The sequence below is a fragment of the Microcebus murinus genome, chromosome 23 (assembly GCF_040939455.1).
Source record: "Microcebus murinus isolate Inina chromosome 23, M.murinus_Inina_mat1.0, whole genome shotgun sequence".
Lineage (NCBI taxonomy): Eukaryota > Metazoa > Chordata > Mammalia > Primates > Cheirogaleidae > Microcebus > Microcebus murinus.
The window spans coordinates 20,551,317-20,576,469 of record NC_134126.1 but is presented as its reverse complement, the minus strand read 5'-3'; the positions used below and the strand labels follow the sequence as shown (position 1 = coordinate 20,576,469).

The window sequence follows — 25,153 nt, the reverse complement described above, 5'->3', positions numbered from 1 at the left end:
ATCCATTATCATCAAAGTATCCATTTGATAGTTTACCTTTCCAAAAAATCCACTGCTGGTTTCTTCCTTTCAAAGGAACACTAAGCTTTTTGACATGAAACATTCTTTATATAGAAAACATCATTAGTGAATTCCTGGGGAGGAGCCATATGCCCCATATGTGGAATTTTCCATTTTATTCCCCATTTACTGGTAGGAAGTTCAGGTCTAATATTCTGAGGTACAACAATCCCTTTCATTTGAAGAGTAATGGACAAGTAGTTCAGAACTCTACTGTAGTAATTAACATAATATTTCTGTTTAGAAACTTATGCCTCGGTTTCCCCACATGAAAAACAGGCAGATAATGACAATTAACAAAATAATTACTATCACAAGCTACTTTTTTCTTTTGAAAGTAATGACACTAGCCCTCCCAGTTCCCAACCCACAGGCAACCATTGTTATCGGTTGAGTGTGTATACTTCCAGAATTGTTTTCTATGCATTTATTTATTTACTATTAGAAATAAATGCCATTTCTCAATGTGTTTTTATACATAAAATATATTAATATATATTTGTGTGGCTCTATAACTCCCTGTTGCTATGAACAGATCATTTCATTCTTTTAAACTGATGCATGGCTCCACAATCTGAGTAGCCGAATTTATTTAGCAATTCCCCCACTTTTGGACATTTAAATTGCTCCCAGCATTTTGCTATTAAACAAACAAAAAAATATATTTAATGGATATCCTGGTATATGTCTCCTTGAGCAGTGTGGCACAGTTTCTGGCATAAATAATGAGGAGAGAGCTGCTGTGTCATGGGAAATTAATAATTTTAATTGAATAGATATTTCCAATTTGCCTTCTAAGGTGATGGTCCCACTTTGCATTCCCTCAAATTGTGCTTGATTGTATATCTCATCCAATATTTGCCAAAATCCTTGTTCCTTGTGGTCCATCTCCAAAGTCATCTGCCCTGTAATGCCTTTCTTGATGTTGATGATGGGGTGTAATCTCTCCTTCCTCAGATTAACCTGAACATTCTGGTTCATTTGTTCTTTCTTAACATCACCTCTCAGATTGCCTCCCTTCTTATAAGTCTGCTTCTTCGCCTATCAGTTCTACTTGATTGTAAGTTCTTGCAGGCAGAGGATATTTTAGTCAACTTCAGCAGTCAGCATGGTGCTTATTATATATTCGGTTCTTCAGAAATATTTGCTTAACTTTTGAGTTTTGGGGGAATTTCATATCCAAGCATGCAATAATTCTTTTATTTCCACAGAAAGGCAAATCTAAAAGGGTTAAAGAATCAAAAGAAAACTTACCATGGGAGGCTACCTATAGTTTAACCAAGCTGGAAGAATGAGAACCTAGAATACTATTTTATTTTATACCTGTCGACTTTCTTCTTTCTTCCTTGTTTGTTATAAAGGAGTTTTTAGAGTTCACTTCAAGATGCCATATAAAAACTTCTTCCCCCAAATCATGTATATTATATTATTAATTATATTAATGAAATATTTTCTCCTTACCTTCAGGGGCTGCCTGCAGCGTCTGACCTAGAAAAGGCTCACTGGAAGTACATCCAGCAGATGTACAAGCTGTAAGCGTGAAGCTGTAGTTGGTGTATGGCTGCAGACCTACAAAGAGCAAGCAAGAAAGAAATAAAGTACATCTCCAGGGGATTATTTATTATCAATTAAGCACCAGAAGTAACATGCAGAGCTGTAGATAGGATAGCCAAAACATTTAAGAGCACTCTTTAAAACACTCTTTAAAGAAAGTATGAATTTCATAAGAGGTTAAGTATTGAGAGAAATTGCATTTATCACTGATAAAATAATAAATTTTCAGCCTTAGAAAAGACTTTAACATTCATGTAATCCATCCACCCTTCTCTTCACTCCCCTATATGTCATTGAAGAGGCCGTTCCACTTAGGTGATCAGAGACTCCACCTCCCAAAGAGCCCCTTGCATCTTTAGAGAGCTCTAGAGTCCTCCTTATTTTGTTTGAAAGTCCTTCCTTACATTGTGGTGAAATCTTTCTATCGCTTCCACCCCTGCGGATATACAGAACAAATCTAATTTCTTTTCCACATGACAGTTCTCCAAATATTTGTAGACAGTTATCAAATCCCCCCTGAGTCTTCTCTTCTCCAGGCTAACCATCCCAGTTTCTGCAACTGCTTCTTATATGAACAGGAGCAGAAAAATACAAAGAAGGTTAGATTCAACATTTTCTATCCCCAAGCCATATTCTGCTTGTATTAACACCAACCAACACTTTTATTTTTAAACTTTGCATTTGTTCACCATATGTACCCATCATGTACCAATTCACATTTTCTTGGAGTATGTGGGTTTAGTTTTTACACATACATCAAAACTAATTTGATGAAAAGATAATACTTTTCACTTCTTTTGTATTTGGAATATGATGCAGCACAGAAACTGCTGAATACATTTTCAGACAAAAAAGAATGACTTAATCCATTTACAATAGAACTTGTATATTGTTAGATTTCACCACTCCATGCGTGACTGGTGACCTTGGACAAGTTACTTAGCTTCTTTTTGCCTTGGTCTACTGATCTGTAAAATGGGGAATCATTATAGCATCTAGCTCATGTGACATGAAATGGGATACCCAGAGTAGAATTCTATTTTAGCAGAAGCAACTTTAAAACTCTGCATTATACAACAAAGATTATATTGAGGCTTACATGACATCTCTTCCTTTGATTATTGGGAAAGTTTAAAAAATGCCAAAACTTTCTTTAGAAAAAAATTGTTTTTAAATAATAGGGCTTAGCCTATATGTCAAATAATTGAGCTAAATTTTAGCATGGACCTAATAATTACTATACTTATTTTTCATGTATTTTGAGCTACATTTTCACATATTTTGTTCTTTAGGTGGGCTGACTCTTCCTCCAGAGATGTTCTTGTGTCACCCTGTCACTCTATGCAGATTTCTGCTGAGATGCTACATTTTTAAAGACTTTGACCACTCTATCTGAAAAATATTCCTATCACGTTTTATCCCTTCAAATAATTTTCTTCTCTCAAAGCCTTCAACATCCTCTGATGTTTTATATTATATGTCTATTTGTTTATGTATTGTTCATCTCCCCCTCTATAATGTAAGCTTCAAAAGAGCAAGAATGTTGTTTTGCTTACTGCTATATTTTTCGAATAGTGACAGACACAAAAGGATGTGCTGGTTAAATGAATGAAAAAAAAATTAATGATCTGATTCATTTAGTACTGTTGCAGTAGCCTAGGTTCTCTGCAAAAGCAATACTGTTCTGCAGCTGGAACTGCTCCAAGAGTCAGCTTCAGAGCCCTTTGTGTTTCCTTATCAATTTAGTGATAAGATGCAGGTACTTATTTGATTATAATCTTCCATTTGGTTGCTATGGAGGATTTACATAATTTTGATATTTACCTGATTTAGAGATGAGGAAGATGACTAAAGATCTAAGCCATACCCAAGCCACATATGTTTGATAAAAGCTTATGGGGAAGTGCTAAGATTATAAAATATAGAGCTCCAAAGAAAATGGAAGGGAACTTTCAAGAATGAAAATCAGAGGTAGCAATGGCAAGCATACTTAGCTTGACTATGTCCCGCCCTCTCTACCACTGTTGAAGAAAAGGATCTTGACCACTGTAACACCACTTCGTCTGAATATCTTATTTTCTCCGCTAGAATATACGTGCGTTGAGAGTAGAAATGGTATCTATGAGTGGTCTTTTTTTTAATTCTTTTCCCCTATATGCTTATATTAGGCATTCAATGTTTGTTAACTATTGTTTAAAGGAGAGCAAGCAAAAGTGCTTCATAAGGATTGCAGGGCTATGAGGCCCTGATGTCTGTCACAATATAATCTGACCAGACAGGTCCTTTCTCATAATTCTATAGTGTCTCTGCCCACAGCATCTATTTCAGTGAGTTGGATATTCTTCTCTAGTTGCAGAATATTAATAAAATAACAAATATTAATGTAATTTGTGAGCAATAAAGATTTTCTAGATTTTTTTTCTGAATGCCAGATGTAAGTAAAGTTTGTAAAAGTAAAGAGATATTTGATTTTTTTCTGGAATATTTTGACAGTAAAAATAGTCTCGATTCTCTTCCTCATTTTGTATTCTGGGTGGTCTGGTTTCAGAAAATTTTAGCATGGGTATTAGGTAAAGAAGAGAAAATTGCATCATCACAGAGGTATACTAAGGATGATTAGAGGATTGAGGGTATTTTTATTGAGGATAGTAGTTAAAAAGGAAATTAATGTATGTAAAATAGAAATTGTCATTTCTTTGCAAAACCTCTCTGCAGTGAGTTGAGTGGTCTCCACTTTATGTATTATCTAGAACTCCAGAAGGCAGCTGGTTAGAGATGGTATAACAGTAGAGCTGCTAGCCCCTTTAGGAATTTTTGAAAAATTGAGGAAGGTGTGCCAAAAGAGTTTGCTATGGGTGTTTACATGGATGGGATAGGTCCCCCTAGCAGAGTATGAGGCCAGGGCTGGTGGAGGGAATGTTTCTCATGAATCTCCTGGGATGCTAGAATTGAGAAGGGATGGAGGATTCAGCACTGAGCAGAAAACCATGGTCAAGAAATCAGAAGCGTTCAAACATATTGCCACATTAAGAGCCAAAATGGTACAACAAGGAAAGGAGACAAAGAAAGAAAAGAGTGGACATGGGGTGGGGTTATTGAGGCCGCATGTGGCCTTCTGGATCCTTGAATGTAGCATTTTGACTGAATCCAAATTTTACTGAACAAATCCTTTTATTAAAAGGGGTGCAGCAGAGAAAGATGCAGCTTTTCTTGCCTCCTTTGGTGCTTAAAAAATAATAATCTTGAAATCAGAAGGCCACAGGTTCCCCACCCCACTGGCACTTCATCCTCAAGAGCTGTGTCTGTCCCTGCAATGTGGGCACTCTGGCCAATTTAAAGGGCCATGTGGGCAAAGGGTGGAAACATTCGGGCTCACTGCAATTGATGCTGGCCACTGTGTGTCAGGCAACTTCACATGTTTACCTTCCAGGGTCTATTCCTGCTTCTTTTTATAACAAAACTCACATTATCCTTGGAGAGGCCAATCATTTGGCCACCAGTGGGCTTTGTGCTTTATTTAGTGTTGACCCCTGGATTGAGGAGTGTACATGTGATCCAGGCCTGGACACAGCTACACATTCCCATCACATGTTGGCAGCTCAGAGTTGAGTGTGTGACATTGTTCAGGCCAATGAAAGCTAGACCTAGGTCCAGAACTTTTATTTAACTACTGGTAGTTCCTAATTTATGACATAGAGCTTGAAAATGGAGCAGAGATTAGAGATATGAAGAAATTGAGTCCTGGGCATATCATTTGGTAGCCCTGAATGAGCCATGCCTAAAGCCTGCAACTCATTGCTTACTTTCATGAGACAGTAAACACCCATTGCTAAGTGTGTTTGTTTACAAGATAAGGTGTTCTAAATGATGCTATTCTTAAAATCACAATTAATGTCACATGTTTACAAACAGTTCAGAATCTTGTATGTTACACATTAGAACCATAAGCAGGTAGTATTGCTTTGTCCTAGGTGATTTGCCTTTATACAAGCTAGAAAGAATTATAAGATTATGGAAGAGAGAATTAGCAACAGCATGAATACTGTTATTTACATATATATGTATATGTATGTGTGTGTATGTATATGTATGTGTATAAACAGGTCTCACCTTAAATATCACCAGAATGGGAGTTACTATTCCTGCTTCACAGGTTGAAAAACTGAGGCTCAAAGAACTAAACACAGTGAGAGTGGTCAGGTTGGGACAGAGACAAACCCATGACTTGAATTCCAAGTTCTATGCTCTTCCATCACTTGAGACCTACAGCTATAGACACTGAAATCACTCAATGGCTATCTTCCTTCTGAGGATTAAGCAGCATTTGAAAGATATCAACATGGTAGAAATGATCACAGCTGCTCTTTTGTTAAAATCAGTATTTTTAATTGACAAATAATAATTGTATACATTGCAGTTACTCATAGGGTAAACAAATATGTTTAAAAAACTTAGCTCAAATATCAACTCAATACAAAAACTACAAATTTATGTATTTATTTTAAAAATTTATTTTAAATTTTTAAAAACTATTTCATCTGTATATATTCACAGGGTACAAGTGCAATTTTGCTACATTAATATATTGCATGTGGTGAAGCCAGAGCCTTCATTGTATCCATCACTAGAACAATGCACATTGTACCCACCAAGCAGTGTCCCATTATCCACCCTCCTCAAATTGCCGGCACCTCTCCATTATCCATTATTACACACTCTGTTTCCATTTGTATGCATTATTTAGCTCCCACTTATATGTGGGAACATGTGGTATTTGTCTTTCTGTGTCTGAGTTGTTTCATTTAAGATAATGGCCTCTAGTTCCACCCACATTGCTGCAAAAGACATGTCTTCATTCTTTTTTATGGCTAAACAGTATTTCATGGTGTACACACACCACATTTTCTTTATCCAATCCTGCATTGATGAACACAGGTTGATTCCATATATTTGCTATTGTGAATACTTCTGGGATAAACATATGAGTGAAGATTTTTTTTTTTTTTTTATACATTGATTTCTTTTCCTTTAGGGAGATACCCAGTAGTGGGATTTCTGGGTCATATGGTAGTTCTATTTTTTAATTCTTTTAGAAATCTCCATACCATTTTCCATAGAGGTTGCAGTAATTTACATTCCCAAGAACAACGTATAAGAGTTCCCTTTTCTCTGCATGCTCACCAACATGTTGTTTTTTAACATAGCCATAGCCATTCTGATTGCTGTAAGATGATACCTCATTATGGTTTTAATTTGCATGTCCTCTGATGATTAGTGATGTTGAACATTTTTTCATAAGCATGTTGGCCCTTTGTCTTCTATTGAAAAATGTCTATTTATGTTCTTAGCTCACTTTTTAATAATCAGCAAACAGGGATAATTTGACTTCCTCTTTTCTGATTTGGATACCTTTTATTTTTTCCTCTTGCCTGATTGTTCTGGCAAGAATTTCCAGTACCATGCTGAATAAGAGTAGAGAAAGTGGACTTCATTGTCTAGTTATAGTTCTTAGGGGAAATGCTTTCAACTTTCTTCCATCAAATATGATGTTGGGTGTGGGTATGCTGTATATGGCCTTTCATATATATGGCTTTTCATATGACTTAAATATTTCCATGTATTTATATAGTTTCTGAATTTCCTCTTCATATTGATGTCTACCTTTATTTCACTGTGGTATATATTTGATATGATTTTGATTTAAAAAATTTTTTAAGACTTGTTTTGTGGAGTAACATGTGGTTTCTCTTGCAAAATGTTCCTTGTGCTGATGAAAAGAATGTATATTCTGTAGTTGTTGGGTAGAATGTTCTGTAAGTGCCTGTTAAGTCCATTTGACCTAAAGTGTAATTTAAGTCCAATGTTTCTTTACTGATTTTCCATCTTGATGATCTGTCTAGTGCTGTGGGTGAAGTTTTGAAGTCTCCCACTATTATTGTATTATTGTTATCTCTTTCTTGAGATCTCGTATTTTTTTTTTGTGTGTGTGAATCTGTGTGCTCTCATGTTGGGTGCCTATATCTTCAGGATTGTAATATTTTCTTGCCGGGTTGATCCCTTTATCATTATATAATGACTTTTGTCTTTTTTGTTTGTTTGTTTTTGATTTAAAATCTGTTTTATCTGATATAAATGTAGGCACTCCTGCTTGCTTTTGATTTCTATTTGTGTGAAATATTTTTTTCTATCCCTTTACTTTCATTCTGTATGTGATTTATGAGTAAAATGAGTTTCTTGTAAGCAGCATATAGTTGAGCATGTTTTTAAACCATTCTGACAATCTATTAACATATATTTTAAGTGAAATATTTAAACCATTTATATCCAAAGTTAATAGGGATATATAAGCATTTGTTCTTGTCATATTGTTAATTGTTTTCTAGTTACTTTTTGTATTCTTTGTTTCCTTCTCTTACTCTTTTTGTCTTTGTGGCTTGATGAAATTCTGTCATGCTGCCATTTGATTTCTTTCTCTTCCTTTTTGATTATCTTATAAGAGCTGTGAGTTTTATGTTTTATGTGTTGTCATGCTAGTGAATATCACCCTTATGTTTCCACATTTAACACATTGACTGCCATGTGAGTTATATTTAACTCATGCTACTTTTGAGCCTGGGGCCTCATGAATCATATGCAATTCACATGTCTCTTTACATTGGTAGCCATATGAATTATTTTTTAAGTTGCATATAACTCATGTACAGAAGACAATAAAAAATAACAAATTTTTCATTAAATTAGAAGGGATCATTTTGTTTTCAAAGTTTTTATTCTATTTTCATAATAAAACACCATGATCCCAAGGAAAACGTTTTTTTTTTTTTTTTTTTTCCCCTAGCATGACAGTCAATGTGACTGCCACATTGTCAACATTGTGACAGTCATTGTGACTGCCTCACAGTCAAACATTTCATGTAGAGCTGGTTTAATGGCTATAAATTCCCTCAGTGTTTTCTTGTTGGGAAAGATTTTATTTTTCCTTTATTTAGGAAACTTATTCTGGCACGATATAGAATTCTTGAAGACAGTTTTTTTCTTTGAACACTTTAAAAATACTGTCCCATTCTTTTCTGACCTGTAAGGTTTCTGCAGAAAAATCTACTATTAGTCTTATGGAGTTTCCTTTATAGGTGACTACTTTTCTATTGCTGTTTTTAAAATTCTTTCTTTCACTTTGAGTTTAGACATTCTGATTATAATATGCCATGTTGAGTTCATTTTTATATTGCATTTGCCTGGGAATCTCTGGGCCTCCTGTATCTGAATATGTAAGTCTCTTGGTAGACTGGGGATGTTTTCATCAAGTTATCTCCTTAAATAGGTTTTCTAAACTTTTGATCACTCTTTTCCTTCAGGAATACTGATAATTCATAAGTTTGGTTGCTATATGTAGTCTCAGGATTCTTGAAAGCTTTGTTCATTCTTTTCTATTCTGTTTTCCTTATATTTGTCTGATTATATTATTTCAAACCTGTATTCAAGTTCTGAGATTCTTTCTTCTCCTTTATGTAGTCTATTATTAAAGCTTTCAAATACATTTTGTATTTACTTCAATGCATTTGTTACCTCCAAAATTTGTTGTTGTTGTTTTTAGACATCTATCCCTTCAGTAAATTTCTCATTCTTATCCTGGATTGATTTTCTCATTTCTTTGTATTGATTTACAGATTTCTTTATCGTTTTTTTTCTTGAGACTGGGTCTCATTCTGTTGCTCAGGCTGGAGGACAGTGGTGTGATCATAGCTCACTTTGACCTCTAAGTCCCAGGCTTAAGTGATCCTCCAACCTCAGCCTCCTGACTAGCTGGGAGTACAGGTACATGCCACCATGCTCAGTTAGCATATTTTTGAGAGATAGAATCTCACTATGTTTTTCTGGATGGTCTTGAACTCCTGGCATCCAGCCAGCCTCCTGCCTCAGCCTCCCAGAGTGCTGAGATTACAAGTGTGAGCCACTGCTCCCAGCTTCATTTAGCTTCTTAAAATCAATGTTTTGAACTCTTTATCTGGAATTTTGAGGAATTTTTTTATTGGAATCTGTTTCTGGACAATTGTTGTGGCCCTTTGGTGGTGTCATTCTTCTTTGCTTTTTTTGTGTTTTTCATGTCCTTCTGTTGATACCTACACATCAAGTATAGCATTCATTTGTTCCAGGTTTTTGAAATTGTTTTCATAGGAGGGAATATTTTTCTAATGATATATGTAAGTTGTTTGCTGGGCAGGACAATTTGGCTTTGATGTTGAGAGCCTGTGGGAGTACAATCTTTGTATAATTTCTTTGGCAGGACAAAGGATTTGTGATATCTGTGATTTCCTTGGTAGTTTAGTGTATGGTAATTATTCAAGTCTGTGGGGAAGTTTTGCTAGAGACTTAGACACCACTTGAGCCACTCTTTGGGTCCTGGTAGTGACAGTAGTGGGCTATGTGTGCCTCTTTTTAACCACTATAGTCGACAGCCACAGATGAATGTGCACAGCGACTTTAGCTGACAGCCGTGATATGACTTTTCTAATTTTCTATTCATCAAAATAAAATTGTGAACATTTAAAAATAATGTAATGAAAACATGTATGTATATGTTACCTATTCTGATTTACATTACAAGTAAAGCTGACTGTAAAGTAAAACAAGCTTTCAGTGTTTTAAAGCTTTCCTCATCACACAAGAGCAAAATGGATTCGTCATCAATGCACAGCACAAACTATCCTGCGGACTATGAGTGCTGGCTGTGGGCAAGGTTTTGCAGCCGGTGAGTGCCGTACCAAAGTGGTGGCCGTACGGAAGCCACCACCATGGCTGGGTGGTGCTACAGCCATGCCAGCCTGAACTCAGCCCAAGGGCGAAGCCCAGTGTTAAACTCTCATCATAGCTTCTTGGGGCTATCACCAGAGTCTATGAGGTCCCTCCCAACCAAGCAGTGTGGGCAACTCACATCTTGGTCTCACAGCAGACTGTTGCAGGGCAGTGGGTATTGTCCCAGGTAAGTGTAGGAGAGATTGGGTAGCGGCCTCTGTGGATCTCTGGCATCTAGGCTCCCAGAATGGTGCCCAGCTGAAACTGTGCTAGGCTTGGATGCCTGTGAGATTCCACGTGGGTTCTCTTTCTGGAGCAACATCTCTGTGTAATCTCTAGGGAGCCCCCTGTGTTTGGCTTGAGGCCCCCATGTGTCGAGGGGTTCTCCTGTATCCAAGATCATAAAACCCATTTTGGAGCGTGGAGCCCTTGGGGTTTCTCTCACTGTTTCCCTGAGCTTAGGAGCTTCTCCTGGCTCTCAGCCCGTTCCTGGGTAGGCAAGTTGCCTTGAACCCTCTCCTTTTTTTTGAGGGGGGGAGGGGACAGAGTCTCATGCCATTGCCCTGAGTAGAGTGCCATGGCGTCAGCCTAGCTCCCAGCAACCTCAAACTCCTGGGCTTGAGTGATCCTCCTGCCTCAGCTGTCTGAGTAGCTAGGACTACAGACATGTGCCACCATGCCTGGCATATACATATACATACATATATATATATATATATATATATATATATATATATATAATTTATATATGTTTAGTTATCCAGCTAATTTATTTCCATTTTTTTTTTAGTAGAGATGGGGTTTTGCTCTTGCTCAGGCTGGTCACGAACTCCTGAACTCAAACGATCCCCTGCCTCAGCCTCCCAGAGTGCTAGGATTACAGGTGTGAGCCACCACACTCGGCCTCCTTACTTACTTTTGGCGCTCCTTGTCACTTCTCTGGTGAATTCTAGCATTCTCCCCTAAACAATATATTTGAAATGTGAGTGTCTACTTACTATTCTGATTCCTGTCCATGAAAGAGACACATACTACCTATGTCTAGTCAGCTATCTTCGTCCTGTCTCCCCCAAAACTATACATATTTTTTAAAAAACAACAAACAAAACTCAAAGAGATTTTGTTGATCTGTTTTTACTACTATTTTCCTCGGACTATACACATTAACTAAATATATTTTATGAGAATTTCAGGAAGCTAGTCATCAGATTATATAAATAACATACTACCTAAGGTTTATTAAATATCTACTACTAGCAGGTTCTCTTCTGTGCACTCCCTGGGCATTAAGACAATCAATGTCTATACTAATTCCCTGAGGTACACACTGATATCTGTTCACTTTGCAGACAGGGGAGCTAGAGTACACAGAATTGGAGGAAATTGCCTATGATCACAGAGATGAGAAAACGTGAGGCCAGGATTGGAACTCATGCAGTTGGACTGAGAAATGTGGCTCCGAGCAATTGGGTCAGGCTTCCTAGCCTCATCACAAAAGCAATGATATAGGTAGCTCAAATCTCAGTAAAATTTCCAGTAAGATAAAAAATCCAAGTGTGAATGTATACTTAAATATTTTCATTTTTAATGTTATCATGAGTCATATACTGAGGCACTAGGTCATGTTTTCTGTTAACAGAGCAGAGTATGAAGCTAGACTATATTATTTTATTTGATTGAGTTCTGATACTTAATCTACTTACTAACCATGACCATGGGAAAGTTTTCTGGCCTCTAGGTACCTCAGTTTCCATACCTATAAACTGTAGATATGATAGTGTAAACTGCCTGATTGGGCTACAGATTAAGGCAAGGCAATGTCTGAATCTATAATTTTCTGTATTCTATTTTTCAGTTCTTTTATTTTTCATATTGTTAGAGGGCTGGATCACTAATAGGCTTGGTTCAAATAATCTGTAAAGAAAGCATCAACTACCATCAGGCATGGATGATTTACATGAACTGGATGACCTTTCATATATATGACTCTGTAAAACCCAATAAAATCAACACATTTCAACTGGAATTTGCTGTCATTTTAAGTAAGCCCCTATTGGTAGTCCTTAAAATGAGATATATATGACATATTAGCAACAGGCAATGAAAAGGGCACACCAATTGAAAACTGCTCATGAATTGATCAGATGAGAAGAGGGAAATAAAGAGATGTCTCAAAGGAACCATTCTGACTGTAACTTAATCCTGAAGTCGAAGAGTAGAAGGAGAAAAGAAAACATCATTCAAGTGCTCAGCATCGAATTAAAAGAGTAGGAAATAGCAGTTGTAGAGTAGAGAAAGGCAAATGCATGGAGAAAAGCCAAGTATTTAACATTTCAGTATAGTGAAGATTACTGTGGCTGCAAATTACCTGAATTTCCCTATAGGGAATCATGTTCTCTTTTAAAGGAAAGAGGCATGATATAACCAAACTCATTACAATTACACTTTCAAGTAACATTACTTTCAAGAGTAAATGTGTGTTAAAAAGGGACTGCAAAAAAGTCTGCCTATGGTTCATAAAAATATGATTGGGAAAACAAAGCCTATGTCTATGTAAGTTACATTTGATGCACTCTATAAAGAACAGCTTGCTTCTAATTTTTTGTCTCTGGATAAATAGTCAGGAAAAGGCATGTTGTCTATTATAATTTTAAACAGCAGGTGCTGCTTCAAAGCATTAAGACAATTTTTCTATAATGTCATCTGTTATTTTCTAAAGAATTACCTAATAGTCCTAAAGAATATGTAATTCCATGAGTTCCTTGATCAGCATGGTTAGTGATTAGTTTAAGTGCTGATGCATAGGTTACTTTACAAAGTTTTTGTTAGGTGGTTATCAAGTATTATAAATAATCATCCTGTGGAAAAGCCAACTGTCCTGGCACCAGTTCACCCATACTGTACATATGACCTGGTCCCTCTGACTCACACATTCAGTTTCTGCTGCTGTAACAATGGTGTTTCCTTTTGTCTTCACTTTCCTGGGATCTCACTAAGTGATACCCTGCAGAGCATCCCTGCTCATAGAGATTCCTGGGAACGTCCAGCATCCACTGGCAACCTTGACTGTGATGGGTAGAGCTGTATCAGCGTTCTACTTTAGAATAATCTGATTATATGTGAAAATATAGATGCTCAAAACTGATACACCAAGGCATCATGGAATTACTTTAAAGACATTTAAGGTACATTAAATTATGTGTTTTACAGAATTTGATTAAGAAATATTTCAGGGGCTCACATGCTAAAGTCTCTCTTTTGTACCATCCATTGCAATCTCAGCAGTTCTCCAATCCATTTAGCCAAGTCAAGTTCTTGCCCCTTCGTGAGCAGTCATTGGTATTGTCCATTTCCTGTATCCATGCTTAAGGCATTCAGTTGATAACTCATATGAACTGAACATCAAAACATCAAAACAATGGGGCTCTTGCACTGCACATGCAAGTGAGATAACTTCACGACTTTCAGTTCTGACTAGTTAGAAGGTAACTAGTTAGAAGGTAATTTTTTTCAGAATATTATGGGGGTTCAAATGTTTTGATTATATACATATAATCAAAAGCCTTTTTAGTGCTTGAGTACAAAAAGCTTTAGTACAAAAGCCTTTGTAGTGCTTGAGTCAAAGTTGTGAGTGTGCCCATTATCCAAATAGAGTACATTGTACCTTTTAGGTATGATTTCACTCATCCCCTCCACCCCTCTCCCACCTGTATGATTTCTGTTGAGTTTTACTTCCACCTGTGTACATGAGTGCTGACTGGTTAGTTCCAATTTAACAGTGAGTACAATGGTGTTTGTTTTTCCATTCTTGTGATACTTCACTTAGAAGAATGGTCTCCAGTTCCATCAGGATTGTTGCAAAACACATTAATTCATTTTTTTTTTTTATGGCTGAGTAGAACTCCATGGGATACATATACCACATTTTATTAGTCCATTTATGAATTGATGGGCACTTAGGCAGATTCCCCATCTTTGCAATGGTGAATTGTGCTGCAATAAACATTCTAGTACAAGTGTCTTTTTCATAAAATGACTTTTTTTTTCTTTGGGTAAATATCCAGTAGTGGGATTTCTGGATAAAATAGTAGGTCTACTTTTAGTTTGTTGAGGAATCTCCATACCATTTTTCATAGAGGTTGCACTAGTTTGCAGTCCCATTAACAGGGTACAAGTGCTCCTTTCTTTCTGTATCCATACCAGCATCTACTGTTTTGGGAATTTTTCATAAAAGCCATTCTCATTGGGGTTAGGTGATATCTTATTGTGGCTTTGATTTGCATTTCTCTGATGATTAGTGACATTGAGCATTTTTTTCACGTGTTTATTGGCCATTAGTTTATCTTCTGAAAAGCTTCTGTTCATATCTTTTGCCCACTTTTTAAGGGGGTTGTTTGATTTTCTTCATGCTGATTTGCTCAAGTTCTTTGTAGATTCTGGATATTCCCATGCTATACATAAAGTTTACTTGCATTATTAATTCTGCATTTTATGTAAAATTCTGGGGCATAGCTTAGGCCTCCCTCCCCAGTACCTTAGTGCTCAGACTCAAGAAGCACTTCCTAAATAAGTTGCTTCTTTGGCAGACTCTTTTTCTAAATGTAGATCAACATTAAGACTACTATTAAGATAGTCACCAAGGAAAGACATTTGCTTTTGATTTTAGTAGCAATATTCTAACTATTTCTTTTCCTTTTTAAAGTTCAGTGTTGTACTAGACTGAGGCTTCTGTGTTATTATTTTATTTTATTTTTTTTTAGAAAGTAGTAAGGCACAAAGTCAGTTTTCCTCATAGATAGAAAAATGAAAATAAAAGGAATTGTAATATCCATTTCCACAGGTCCAATGCTTGGTGCATTGCATACAACTACAGAAGGAGCTCCTGAAGCTGTTCAGATGGTGATGTGATCACCATCCTAGTTTTCTTCCTGTTTTAATTAAGGAAATATGGTGCCAATAAATCCAGACTGCTGGAGATCAGGGCTGGCTTCATAGGCTTGTGACAAACAATCAAATAAGTTCCAATGCTTAGAAGCTCCCGAGCTTAATTCAGTGTTCTGCTTTCACCATCTTGAAATTCTTAATGATTTCTGAACAAGGGGCCCTGAAGTTTCATCCTGCACTGGGTCCCATAGCTGAGCCTGCCTGAGATTTCGATATGTTTGACGGTGGCATTTTTATCTCCACTCAAATGCAATGTAGTCATTTAAATGCATGTCTACTGTTCAATATTTATTCATTCAACAAATGTTTTTTGAATATGTTAAATACTATGATAGGGTCCAGGGACACAGTGGCAAATACGAAGCTATTGTCTCTGTCTTTAAAAAGCTTTACCTACTAATTGAGGAACAGTGACAAGAAAAAAGGATATTACATTAAAATGTAATAAATAGCATGAGAGGAAACATACTATGGGAACACATAATAGAGTTACCTAGAAGTAAAATCCCCTTGTAAAGAATGTCCACATTTTGTTATATTGATGGCCAAACTGTGCTTTTTCTTTTTCAAAAGTGATGTGCAAGATACCTGTTTCAGTATAGCATTAGTGTTGCACTTTCCGCTACAGCTAGAATTGCTAGGGTTTATGCTAGTTAGCATACAAGGTTTTCATTAACTTCTAGGAAGATGAGACAGGAAAGCAAATTGTTCTCACCTTGCTAATTTAATGCTGGTAGGTTTTTCCTTTTAAGTGAAATGCAATGATGAGCAACTTTTAATTAATTATTTTGAAAACAGTTTCCCCAGAGTTAAGAGACACATAGGACCTTATTATACTCACTGCTAAAGAGGACATGATTAATTCATTTTTTTCTCCGTGGCCCTAATTATTTAGTTAATCCTTTCACCCTCTCCTCTACCCCTAAGCCCACGTTAGGAGGCCCACATGTAATGTAGCAGTAACCCAAAGTGAAACAATGCCATACTGATGTCCAAATTGTTCTGTACAGGATGGTGGACGTGTTTAGTAATAAATGATATGAAAAGGTCTTTTATTGACAAGCTGCCATGCGCTGTTTGCATTAGCGAATATGAGAAGATGATGGCTGCTTCTCCTTCGTCCCTATGGCATTCAGCTCAGTGAGATAGCAGAAAATGCTTCAGTTTACTTAAAGCATTGATAACACCTCTAAATAATTAACCGAGGACTTCCTGTCTTCAATTACTTAATGCTTTTTTTTTTAACATCTTGAGAGGATTATAAGCAATTTATGGATTTCACATGATGAGTGCACTCGCCACTATTCCCACAAAGCATTTATGGGATCATGTTTCTAAAGCTTTGAGGTAATTAAAAATAAGCATGGAGACAATGGGGCTGAGGCGAGGTGCTCCCTGTCCCTTCTGTCATTTCTAAGGACCTAGATTTTCCGGCTCCAGGACGACTAATGCTACAGCTTCATTAGTGCTCTGTTGCTTAGGGAATGCCTAGGTTTTGGAAATGATGAGAAAATCAAAACATTTATCCTAGGGGGGTTCAGGCAGCTCTTGGCTCAAACATTTGAGATGGAATGGGAAATAAATCTGATTATCTTAGTTCATTCCATGAACTCAATAGAACAGTCATTCACATACTAAAGTACTTCCATAGTGCATTTGGTCAGTCAGCTAACCATGGAACTGAATTTTCCTGGGCAGATAAAATGTGTAACATTATACAGATCTCAGGTTTTAGATTATCTAATGCCTACCACCATTCCTGTCCCATAGCAACTGCATGTAGGAGGCTCTGTACTTGGTAAGGTTTTGCTCAAAGAGGGTTTATTTCCTCATTCAACAAAGAAATTCCTTTTTAGGGCTGTGTTGCCCAGGTGAAATACTACTCTTTAAATCTTAGAACAGAGGGATGGATCAAATGACTTGTAAAGTCATTTCCTGAACTTGTAAAAATTAAAATTATGTGGAAAAAACTTTAAAATATTTATTCTAATAAAAGAGGATTTCTGGCACTATGATATGTATATGAAATCTTCTCTCAACATAAAAGTATCCATTAAAAATGACAATGAAAGGAAGAACTGCTAGAGTGAAGTTATTTAAAGAAAAATCTCTGCAATTATTTTATAATTAATGAGGCTATCAATCCTGTTGGTTTGAACATTACAACTGAATTTGGTCTGTTGGCATATAAATGCCAGTTTCTAAAAAATGCAATCCAATACCACTGGCAAAAATTCAAAGCCAATGCTGGTTAAGTAGATATTATAAGAAGAAAAAATTTCATTAGCCTTGTATCTCAGTTTATTGTGAAACCTTTACTGGTACAAAGTCTTAAGGTGCCTTAATTTGGTTTTCAAAACTCTGCAATTAGCCTCCCATTGTCTATGCCAAGCCATTCTTTTGATTTTCACCAAGGTATCTTGTGCAGGCGTCCTCAAACTATGCACCCCCTGCAGGCCACATGCCACCCACCCAGGACATTTATCTGGCCTGACGGGTGTTTTTGCTGCTGCTGCCCGTCCTGCTTAGCAGCCTACTCTTCCGGGGCCCACAGTGCGCATGTGTGGAATGTGCGCTGCACGCTCCAACGGCCCTCCAGCGGTCTGAGGGACAGTGAACTGGGCCCCTGTTTAAAAAGTTTGAGGACCCCTGTGAGTTCTGTTTGCAGTTATTCCTTTCTTTGTCAGTCTTTCCTGTTGCTGAGAGCCTCTTAAGAGCAGCGATCTTATTTTAGAGGACTTGGTGTACTATCTCGAACACCAGAGCTGGCAACTCATTTTCGGGGGAATGAAACAAGTGTTCTGATTTCCTTATAGATGGAGGCAGTGAATGCCCTGGACACCGTGAGTAGGTCAGTTTTCTTCCTCGTCATTCAAATGGGTTATTAACAACATCTCTTACTTAGATGGATATGACAAGAATCAAATAAGTCAAAATGCAAACAGTTCTCTGAAATGATAAAGCACTGTATAAAGGGAAAGTTTCATTATATTAAGTAAAACACCATTATTTCAATCCCTTGTGAATGAGTTTCACTTGGACTAAAATAAGACGTAAGAAACAGATTTGGTCATTTGAATTGATGGGGGTTTTCCCCATCTCCAGTATCACTGATTTAGCTCAGGATCTGGAGATAAGGGATGCATCGTTCGAGTCCGAAAATTGTATTAAGCATCTTCTGCAGGCTTATAGCACTTTTGGAAAACCACTAGAAATTCTGTTAATGAATGCTAGCTTATGTGTCAGGGAATTGTGAAATTTAAGAGTAAAACTTGATGACTTTATTTTGCCACCTGTGTAGTGTAGCCTGTGTCTCTCTTAACAAAATTCAGGCATGTTTTTTCCTGGATTTCTGCACTTACATGTAAGTTTAATGATCTGTGCTATCAAGACCCTCTGCAAGGTGTAGGGCGCAATGGAGGGAGGTCATTCTCTAAGGAGGTCTTGGAAGTAGGTAGCTGATGGCAGGGAAAATGTGCAAGTTTGTAAAATTTTGCAATCTCAGAATTTAAATGTACAAAGCTGTTTGGGATGATTCAGTAAATCCACGTAATGAATGAATTTAAATAATCTCTGAAAGTATACTTTTCTGTAAAATGGGGGTAGTAATTCTCTTTACCCTATAGTTTTGTGATGGAGAATCAAATCAGCGCATGCAAAATATTCATGACAGTATTTGGCACATATTAAATTGATTTTTCCCCAAACGTGTATTTAGCTTCTATTGCCATGTTTAGGAGTATTCTGGGCACTAGAGGTACAACATTGAACAGGTAGACAAGGTCCCTGCTCTTTTGGAGCCTACATTTGAGTGGGGGAAGATAGAAAAAGACAAAAATCAAATGCTAAAATATCAAGCATTGAGAGTTCTATGATGAAAATAAAACAAAGTGGTGGTGTGTAGAAGAAGCTACTTCAGATTGGGTAAGTCAGAAAATGCTTCTCTTTTCTCCAGAAGTGTCATTCAAGCTAAAATTTGTTAATTATTGTAATTGCCACTAGCAACTATCTATTTACTATTATACTGCACTATTATTATATTATTAAAGTTAATTATAATAAACATTATAATAAAAATACAATTACTATTAATTAATGTTAATAACAACAAATAGCCACAATCAGTCCGCTGTCAACTAGCTTTGCGTATTAATTACCCACTAAGTAGACAAATGTTAACTTCTGGCTGATTTTCCCCAGCCTTCCAGCACATTCTTGGTTATACTAGTCCCATTATCTATGAGTATATCCTTGGGGAATGAAAATGCATCTTACTGTTTGTTCGGAAAAAAAAAAAAAGTTAATACTGATGCAAAAACCCCACACATAATGCATATCAAAGCCAAATATAAATTATTTCTGAAGTTATCTGCTGTTGTGGCTTATTGCTGCCAGTGTGGGCTCTTCTATTAGCATGGATAAGTGGGACCTGACCATATGTCAAGAGAACGCGTCCTTTCGAAGTGACCTCATATATCAAACACACGCCCCTGGGAGGCTGTGCCCCCCCAACCACAATGACAGACTCCTCCAGTAGGTTTTCCTTTTTTTTTTTTTCACCTGTGACCGTATGCTGCCTCCTGTCAGTGGTGTCAGTGTAGATGAGACCTTTCCCAACCTGCATGATCTGGTACTCTTTAATGACGCCATTTGGTTTCTCGGGGACACTCCAGCTCAGATGCAGAGCCTCTGCACTCCGGGCTGTGATTCGCGGTGGCAGGATTCTCTCCGGAACTCCTTGGGTAGTAGCTGCAACTACCTGAAGACAGGAATTAAACAGCAATTTATTGTAATAGTACACTAGGTATCCTGATCAATGAGAATGTCACTTTTGTTTTAAAATGTTGTTGTCTGGCCTGGCATATCATTAGCAGGGGCTTGGAGAAGCAGTCCCCTTTTTTTATTCTTTCCCTCCCATCCTATTTAAACAATGAAATCTGACCTTGAATACATTACATAAGTCTCAGACTACCATTTATCACAACAGGTTCAACAACAATTTTGATGGCAGAGTGCAGCCCTCAGTGTTTAAACAAGTAAAATCTGGCTGGCAGACTGTCTTACTAGAGAACTCTTGATAACTCTCTTCCATATGGCCCATCAGTGTCTTTGCATTTTAACAGCCTGATTTCGTACATTTTAAGCACCAGTAAATATGGAGCAAAACCCACATCTGAACTTGCTTGCATATGATATACTTTGAACGGCATAAATGGGCAGACTTTTCTGTGCTCTTCCCATGATACTTGGGATGAGTTTATAGTATTTGTGCCAATGTTTTAACTAGACAAAGAACCAAGTGTAGAAGAAAAAATAATAAATCAACCAATCACTTAGTATTGTCAAAACATAGCTTTGGACACAAATGGGTTGCTTTTGTTTTTTCATAGCATCAACTATGATTTCACTTTTTAACCAACAGGTTTGGTGTCTAGTAGGCATAAACTGCATCTATGCCAAAAGTACGGAATTGTTCTAGAACTATGTGGACCATAACTTTTGATTGGGGCAATTATCTGTCATCTGGCTAAATAGTGGCACGCTCAGAGAGGTTTCTGGGGCGCACACTGAAGTTGCACACACATGCTGCGGCCGAGCAGTTTGACAGAATGTCTTATTTTGATGGTTCTTGCAGTGTGTGAAGATGCTGCTCTTCTAAAGTTTTAAGCATATGAATGGAATCAAAACTGTTCTATGTGTTTGTTTCCTCCTGGGCTTCCTCTGAGGAAGTTGGCTTCTGCTAAATGGCTCTTTCTTTATTTTCCTCCAAACTTGTTTGTTATTTCTTTCCAGTCTTCTTTGTGGGCTTTTCTTCCTTCTTCATTTGGTAGTGTTCCCCAGTGCTCATCGCCTATGGTGTCCTTTTTTTGTCTCTACCCTATTCTTCTTCAATGACCTTATTTAAACTCATTGCTTTGACTTCCCACATAGATATCTCCAGCAAAATCCAGTCGCTTCTTAACCTATCTTATAACTAGACATTTTCCCTTAAAGTGCCAAGTAATATCTGCTTCCACTACCCAGTGCTTTAAATATATTTAAAATATTTAATCTTATTCTTTTTCTTTTAACATTTTCCTCTTGTCTTTTATTTGGTTTCAGGATGGCACCATTTTCCACAAATTGCTCAAGCCAGATGTCTTGAAAATATCCATGACTCTTTGCTTTTATTCCTCTGCCTACAGTTAACTACCAAGTCCTAAAAGACTGTGTTCCCCGTATCTGCTGCATCTCTCTGATATTCTCCATTCTGACTCCGGCTGCCCGAGTTCAGGTCATCATTATTTCCTGGCATGGCTGTCGCAGAAGTCTTAGAACCATTTATCTTCTATGTCAGGGCTTTTTACCCTTTTCTTTGTTTTTCAAAATCAGGCAATTTTTGTTGATGTGACAGTTACATAGAAACCCTTTTCGACTGAATTATGGTTTGGAAATTTTTATGATCTTTTTTACATCACCTAAAAACAGTTAGTGGGAAAAGAGTGTGAAAGAGATGATATTGGTTCAAGATTTCATTTGTTTTTCATTAATAGAACACTGATCTCTCCTTCCAGGTATAATCACTGAGTTAGTGTGACACCCGAACACTGTACTTAATACTACCTTGAGGGGGACATTGTTTTCTTCATTGAAAAAACCTTCACATTGAACCCTTAATCTCAGAGTTTAGGCGCACTCCTCTTACCTTGCTACTGGAGGCACAGCCAGCGACCGTGCAAGCTTTCAGCTGATACGAATATTCCTGAAATGGTTGAATTCCTTTTGTATCAGAGAAGCTCAGTGATGTCCCCCGAAAGTGTTCAATTCCATTTCGGAGAAGGATGTAGTAAATAATAGGACCTAAAAGACACAGAGAAATGCCTGTAGTTGAGGGTCTTGTCATTTTACCTATTTGCAAACAACTTAAAATCTTAGTGTGATGAAGAAATGGGATACTACAGCTTTATTTCACTTTAATTTACTATTATATTGCCACACTCAAAGCACTTCTTAATTATACTATTATGGAAGAGATGGGTTCTTGACATAGATAATCAAAGAGTCATTTATGTTTATTTCCCTTCACTACCAAATTTACTTTCAACATTAAAACTATTTTGCCTTCCCTGAATATGCTTTGCTTATTTGAAAGCAGCATAGATATATGCTGGGATTCAAGGGGATTTTACTTATTTATTTATATATTTTGAATAAAAATTGATGACGGCTGTGCCATAAAGTGAACGAAGAGTTGCAATACAGCTAAAGTTCCCTTTATTAGCAAATGCGTTCTAGCAGTTAATTGTATGCCATTTAAATGTAGATTATATTCATTTCAATTTCCTTACGGATTTACAGGATTATGTTATTTCTATTTTAAAAGTAGCTCATACCATTTGATTGTATAGGTTTTTTCCAGTTTAAGACAATTACATCTTCAAGATTGTCCATTTTGGTCCACCTAGGGGGGCTCACTCCCTGAGGAACATCCTCTTTTGTTCTGGCTCTAACAGCTTTGCTGAATCCTCGCCCATAGTTATTCCACGCAGAAATCCTGTACTCATACATCACGGAGGGCTGGAGGTTTACATCTGGAAAGAGAAAATAGACAGTGATGGTTTTCTTATTCTTACTTACCATCATATTAAAAATGAACATCAAAACATTTGAACACTGAAAAATAAATGCTCAAAGCTCTAATCCCTTTATGCACATAAAGAAATCTCTGATATCTTTATTTTCTAAATCATAAACAATATTTAAAGTGTTTATTTTGTGCAGAGGTATGGAATTTCACAGAATAGAATTCACTGTTTCTGAACAGAAAACTAGGGATACATTAAAGAGATGACTGAAAAATAAAAGTGCCAGACTAATATATAATAAGATGTTAATGCTTCATAAGTTCATGTACACTTGACTTCTCTATGAGACAGAATGCCCACATTCTTTTATAGTTTTATTATTATAAAACTTACCAACTATTACTTTCTATTACTTTGTTATTATTACTTGATTAAAATAAAATAAAACACCATATGAATTACAATTATTATAAGGCACAGGATTTAAAACTTAGCTTATCATGGTACTATGTTGGTGAAAGAAAAATGAATGCCTAATTCACTACATGATTCCTTCCCTCTTCTACCAAAACCAGAACCGAAATCAAAACCAAAACCAACTAGCCTAATTAAAACAACAAAACTAGACCTACTAAGCTTTTCAGACTGGTAAAAATTTTATTAGATGATAACTCGTGTGATTCAACAGTGTCCCCAAAGTCTGAGTTCCATTTGAAGCTTTCATAACTTCAAAAGTACAAATGCAATAAAACGTCCCCCCAAATTACCTGAAAGTGTAATTATTTAAATTTATATTCCATTAATTTAATTTTGTGACTTTTGAATGTGAATGTATGTTTGTATTTTTGTACAGTGGCTTCTAGATGACTCTGAGGATTAGGAAAGGAGGTCTTTCCCCTTGGCTACCTGCTCAGTCCTCTTCTTGGATTATTTGAGCCACATTCTCCTTATGTGTATGTCCTTACAATAAACCCTGCCCTGCCTACTTTATAGAATTAATAGGTAAATAAAATAAAATAAATTACGTGGCAGAACTTCATAAAATGTAAATTGCTCTACAAGTGTAAAGCATGATCTTCTGTCTCCATTTTCATTGATAAGAGACTATCTGCCACCGGTTCCCTGCGATGACTATCATGGGTCCCCAGGTCTCCCTTCCGTCCTGGTTGGAGACATCCTGATTAGGAACAACATTTGCCAGTTTTCTTTGCAGCTTGGTGTGTGTGGTCACATTATTCAGATCTCAACATCTGAAGGAGTATGGAAGAGATGAACAAGTTCTGCATTGCCGTTTAAAGAGAAAAATGCCTGCCTGCCTTCCTTTGCCATTCTTAGCCCCTGCTGATAGGCTGGAGCTAGGATGCTGGAGTAACACAGTGGATGATGGTATCCCCTGAAGCATGATGAACCACAACATGGAAGGACTCTGGATTCCTGAATGACCTTGCAGGACTGAGGTGCCTGGACCATCTACCTACCCACAGATGGTCACTATATTTTTGCATTTTTTTTGCTACAGCAGATTAAACCTCCCATTGCTGATAACTGTTCTGTAGACTCAAGCTCACATCATCATTTCTAATTTCAGTTGCTACTTCCTTGTTTCTTTGTATAGGCTTCAAATCCCAACGAAAATTCTTATTTATCTTTATAGCTGCTGGTCTAGTATAGTGACTGGCCATTAGAAGGTATTTAGGCCAGGCGCGGTGGCTCACGCCTGTAATCCTAGCACTCTGGGAGGCCGAGGCGGGCGGATTGCTCAAGGTCAGGAGTTCAAAACCAGTCTGAGCGAGACCCCATCTCTACCATAAAAATAGAAAGAAATTAATTGGCCAACTAATATATATAATATAAAAATCAGCCGGGCATGGTGGCTCGTGCCTGTAGTCCCAGCTACTCGGGAGGCTGAGGCAGGAGGATCGCTTGAGCCCAGGAGTGTGAGGTTGCTGTGAGCTAGGCTGATGCCATGGCACTCACTCTAGCCTAGGCAAGAAAGCGAGACTCTGTCTCAAAAAAAAAAAAAAAAGAAGATATTTAATAAATTTTTTTGATAAATGATTTCATAAATGGATGAATTTTGATCAGCACTGGTATTGTCTGCTTTCCACGATAAGTTTCTTAAAAAGTCTGATTTAGTCTAAATTGTTCTCAATGGAATTGTCATAGCACCACTTGTGTGTTTAATATCTTTCATGAAAAAAAGGTTATTTTTCATATGCAATCCATAGTACTTTCTG

The 25,153-nt window shown here is 37.0% G+C and overlaps 1 protein-coding gene across 1 annotated transcript in view; it reads right to left on the bottom strand.

Annotated features, from left to right (window-relative positions):
• The window catches only part of USH2A (usherin), a 654,133-nt gene that overhangs the window by 119,511 nt on the left and 509,469 nt on the right, over nt 1–25,153 (bottom strand). Inside the window, exons 52-55 of the mRNA XM_075997053.1 lie at nt 22,725–22,922; nt 22,037–22,191; nt 19,912–20,110; nt 1,522–1,629 (exon numbers count right to left, since the gene is read on the bottom strand). Coding sequence (XP_075853168.1) covers nt 1,522–1,629; nt 19,912–20,110; nt 22,037–22,191; nt 22,725–22,922 — 660 coding nt within the window. The remainder of the gene's footprint in view (nt 1–1,521; nt 1,630–19,911; nt 20,111–22,036; nt 22,192–22,724; nt 22,923–25,153) is intronic.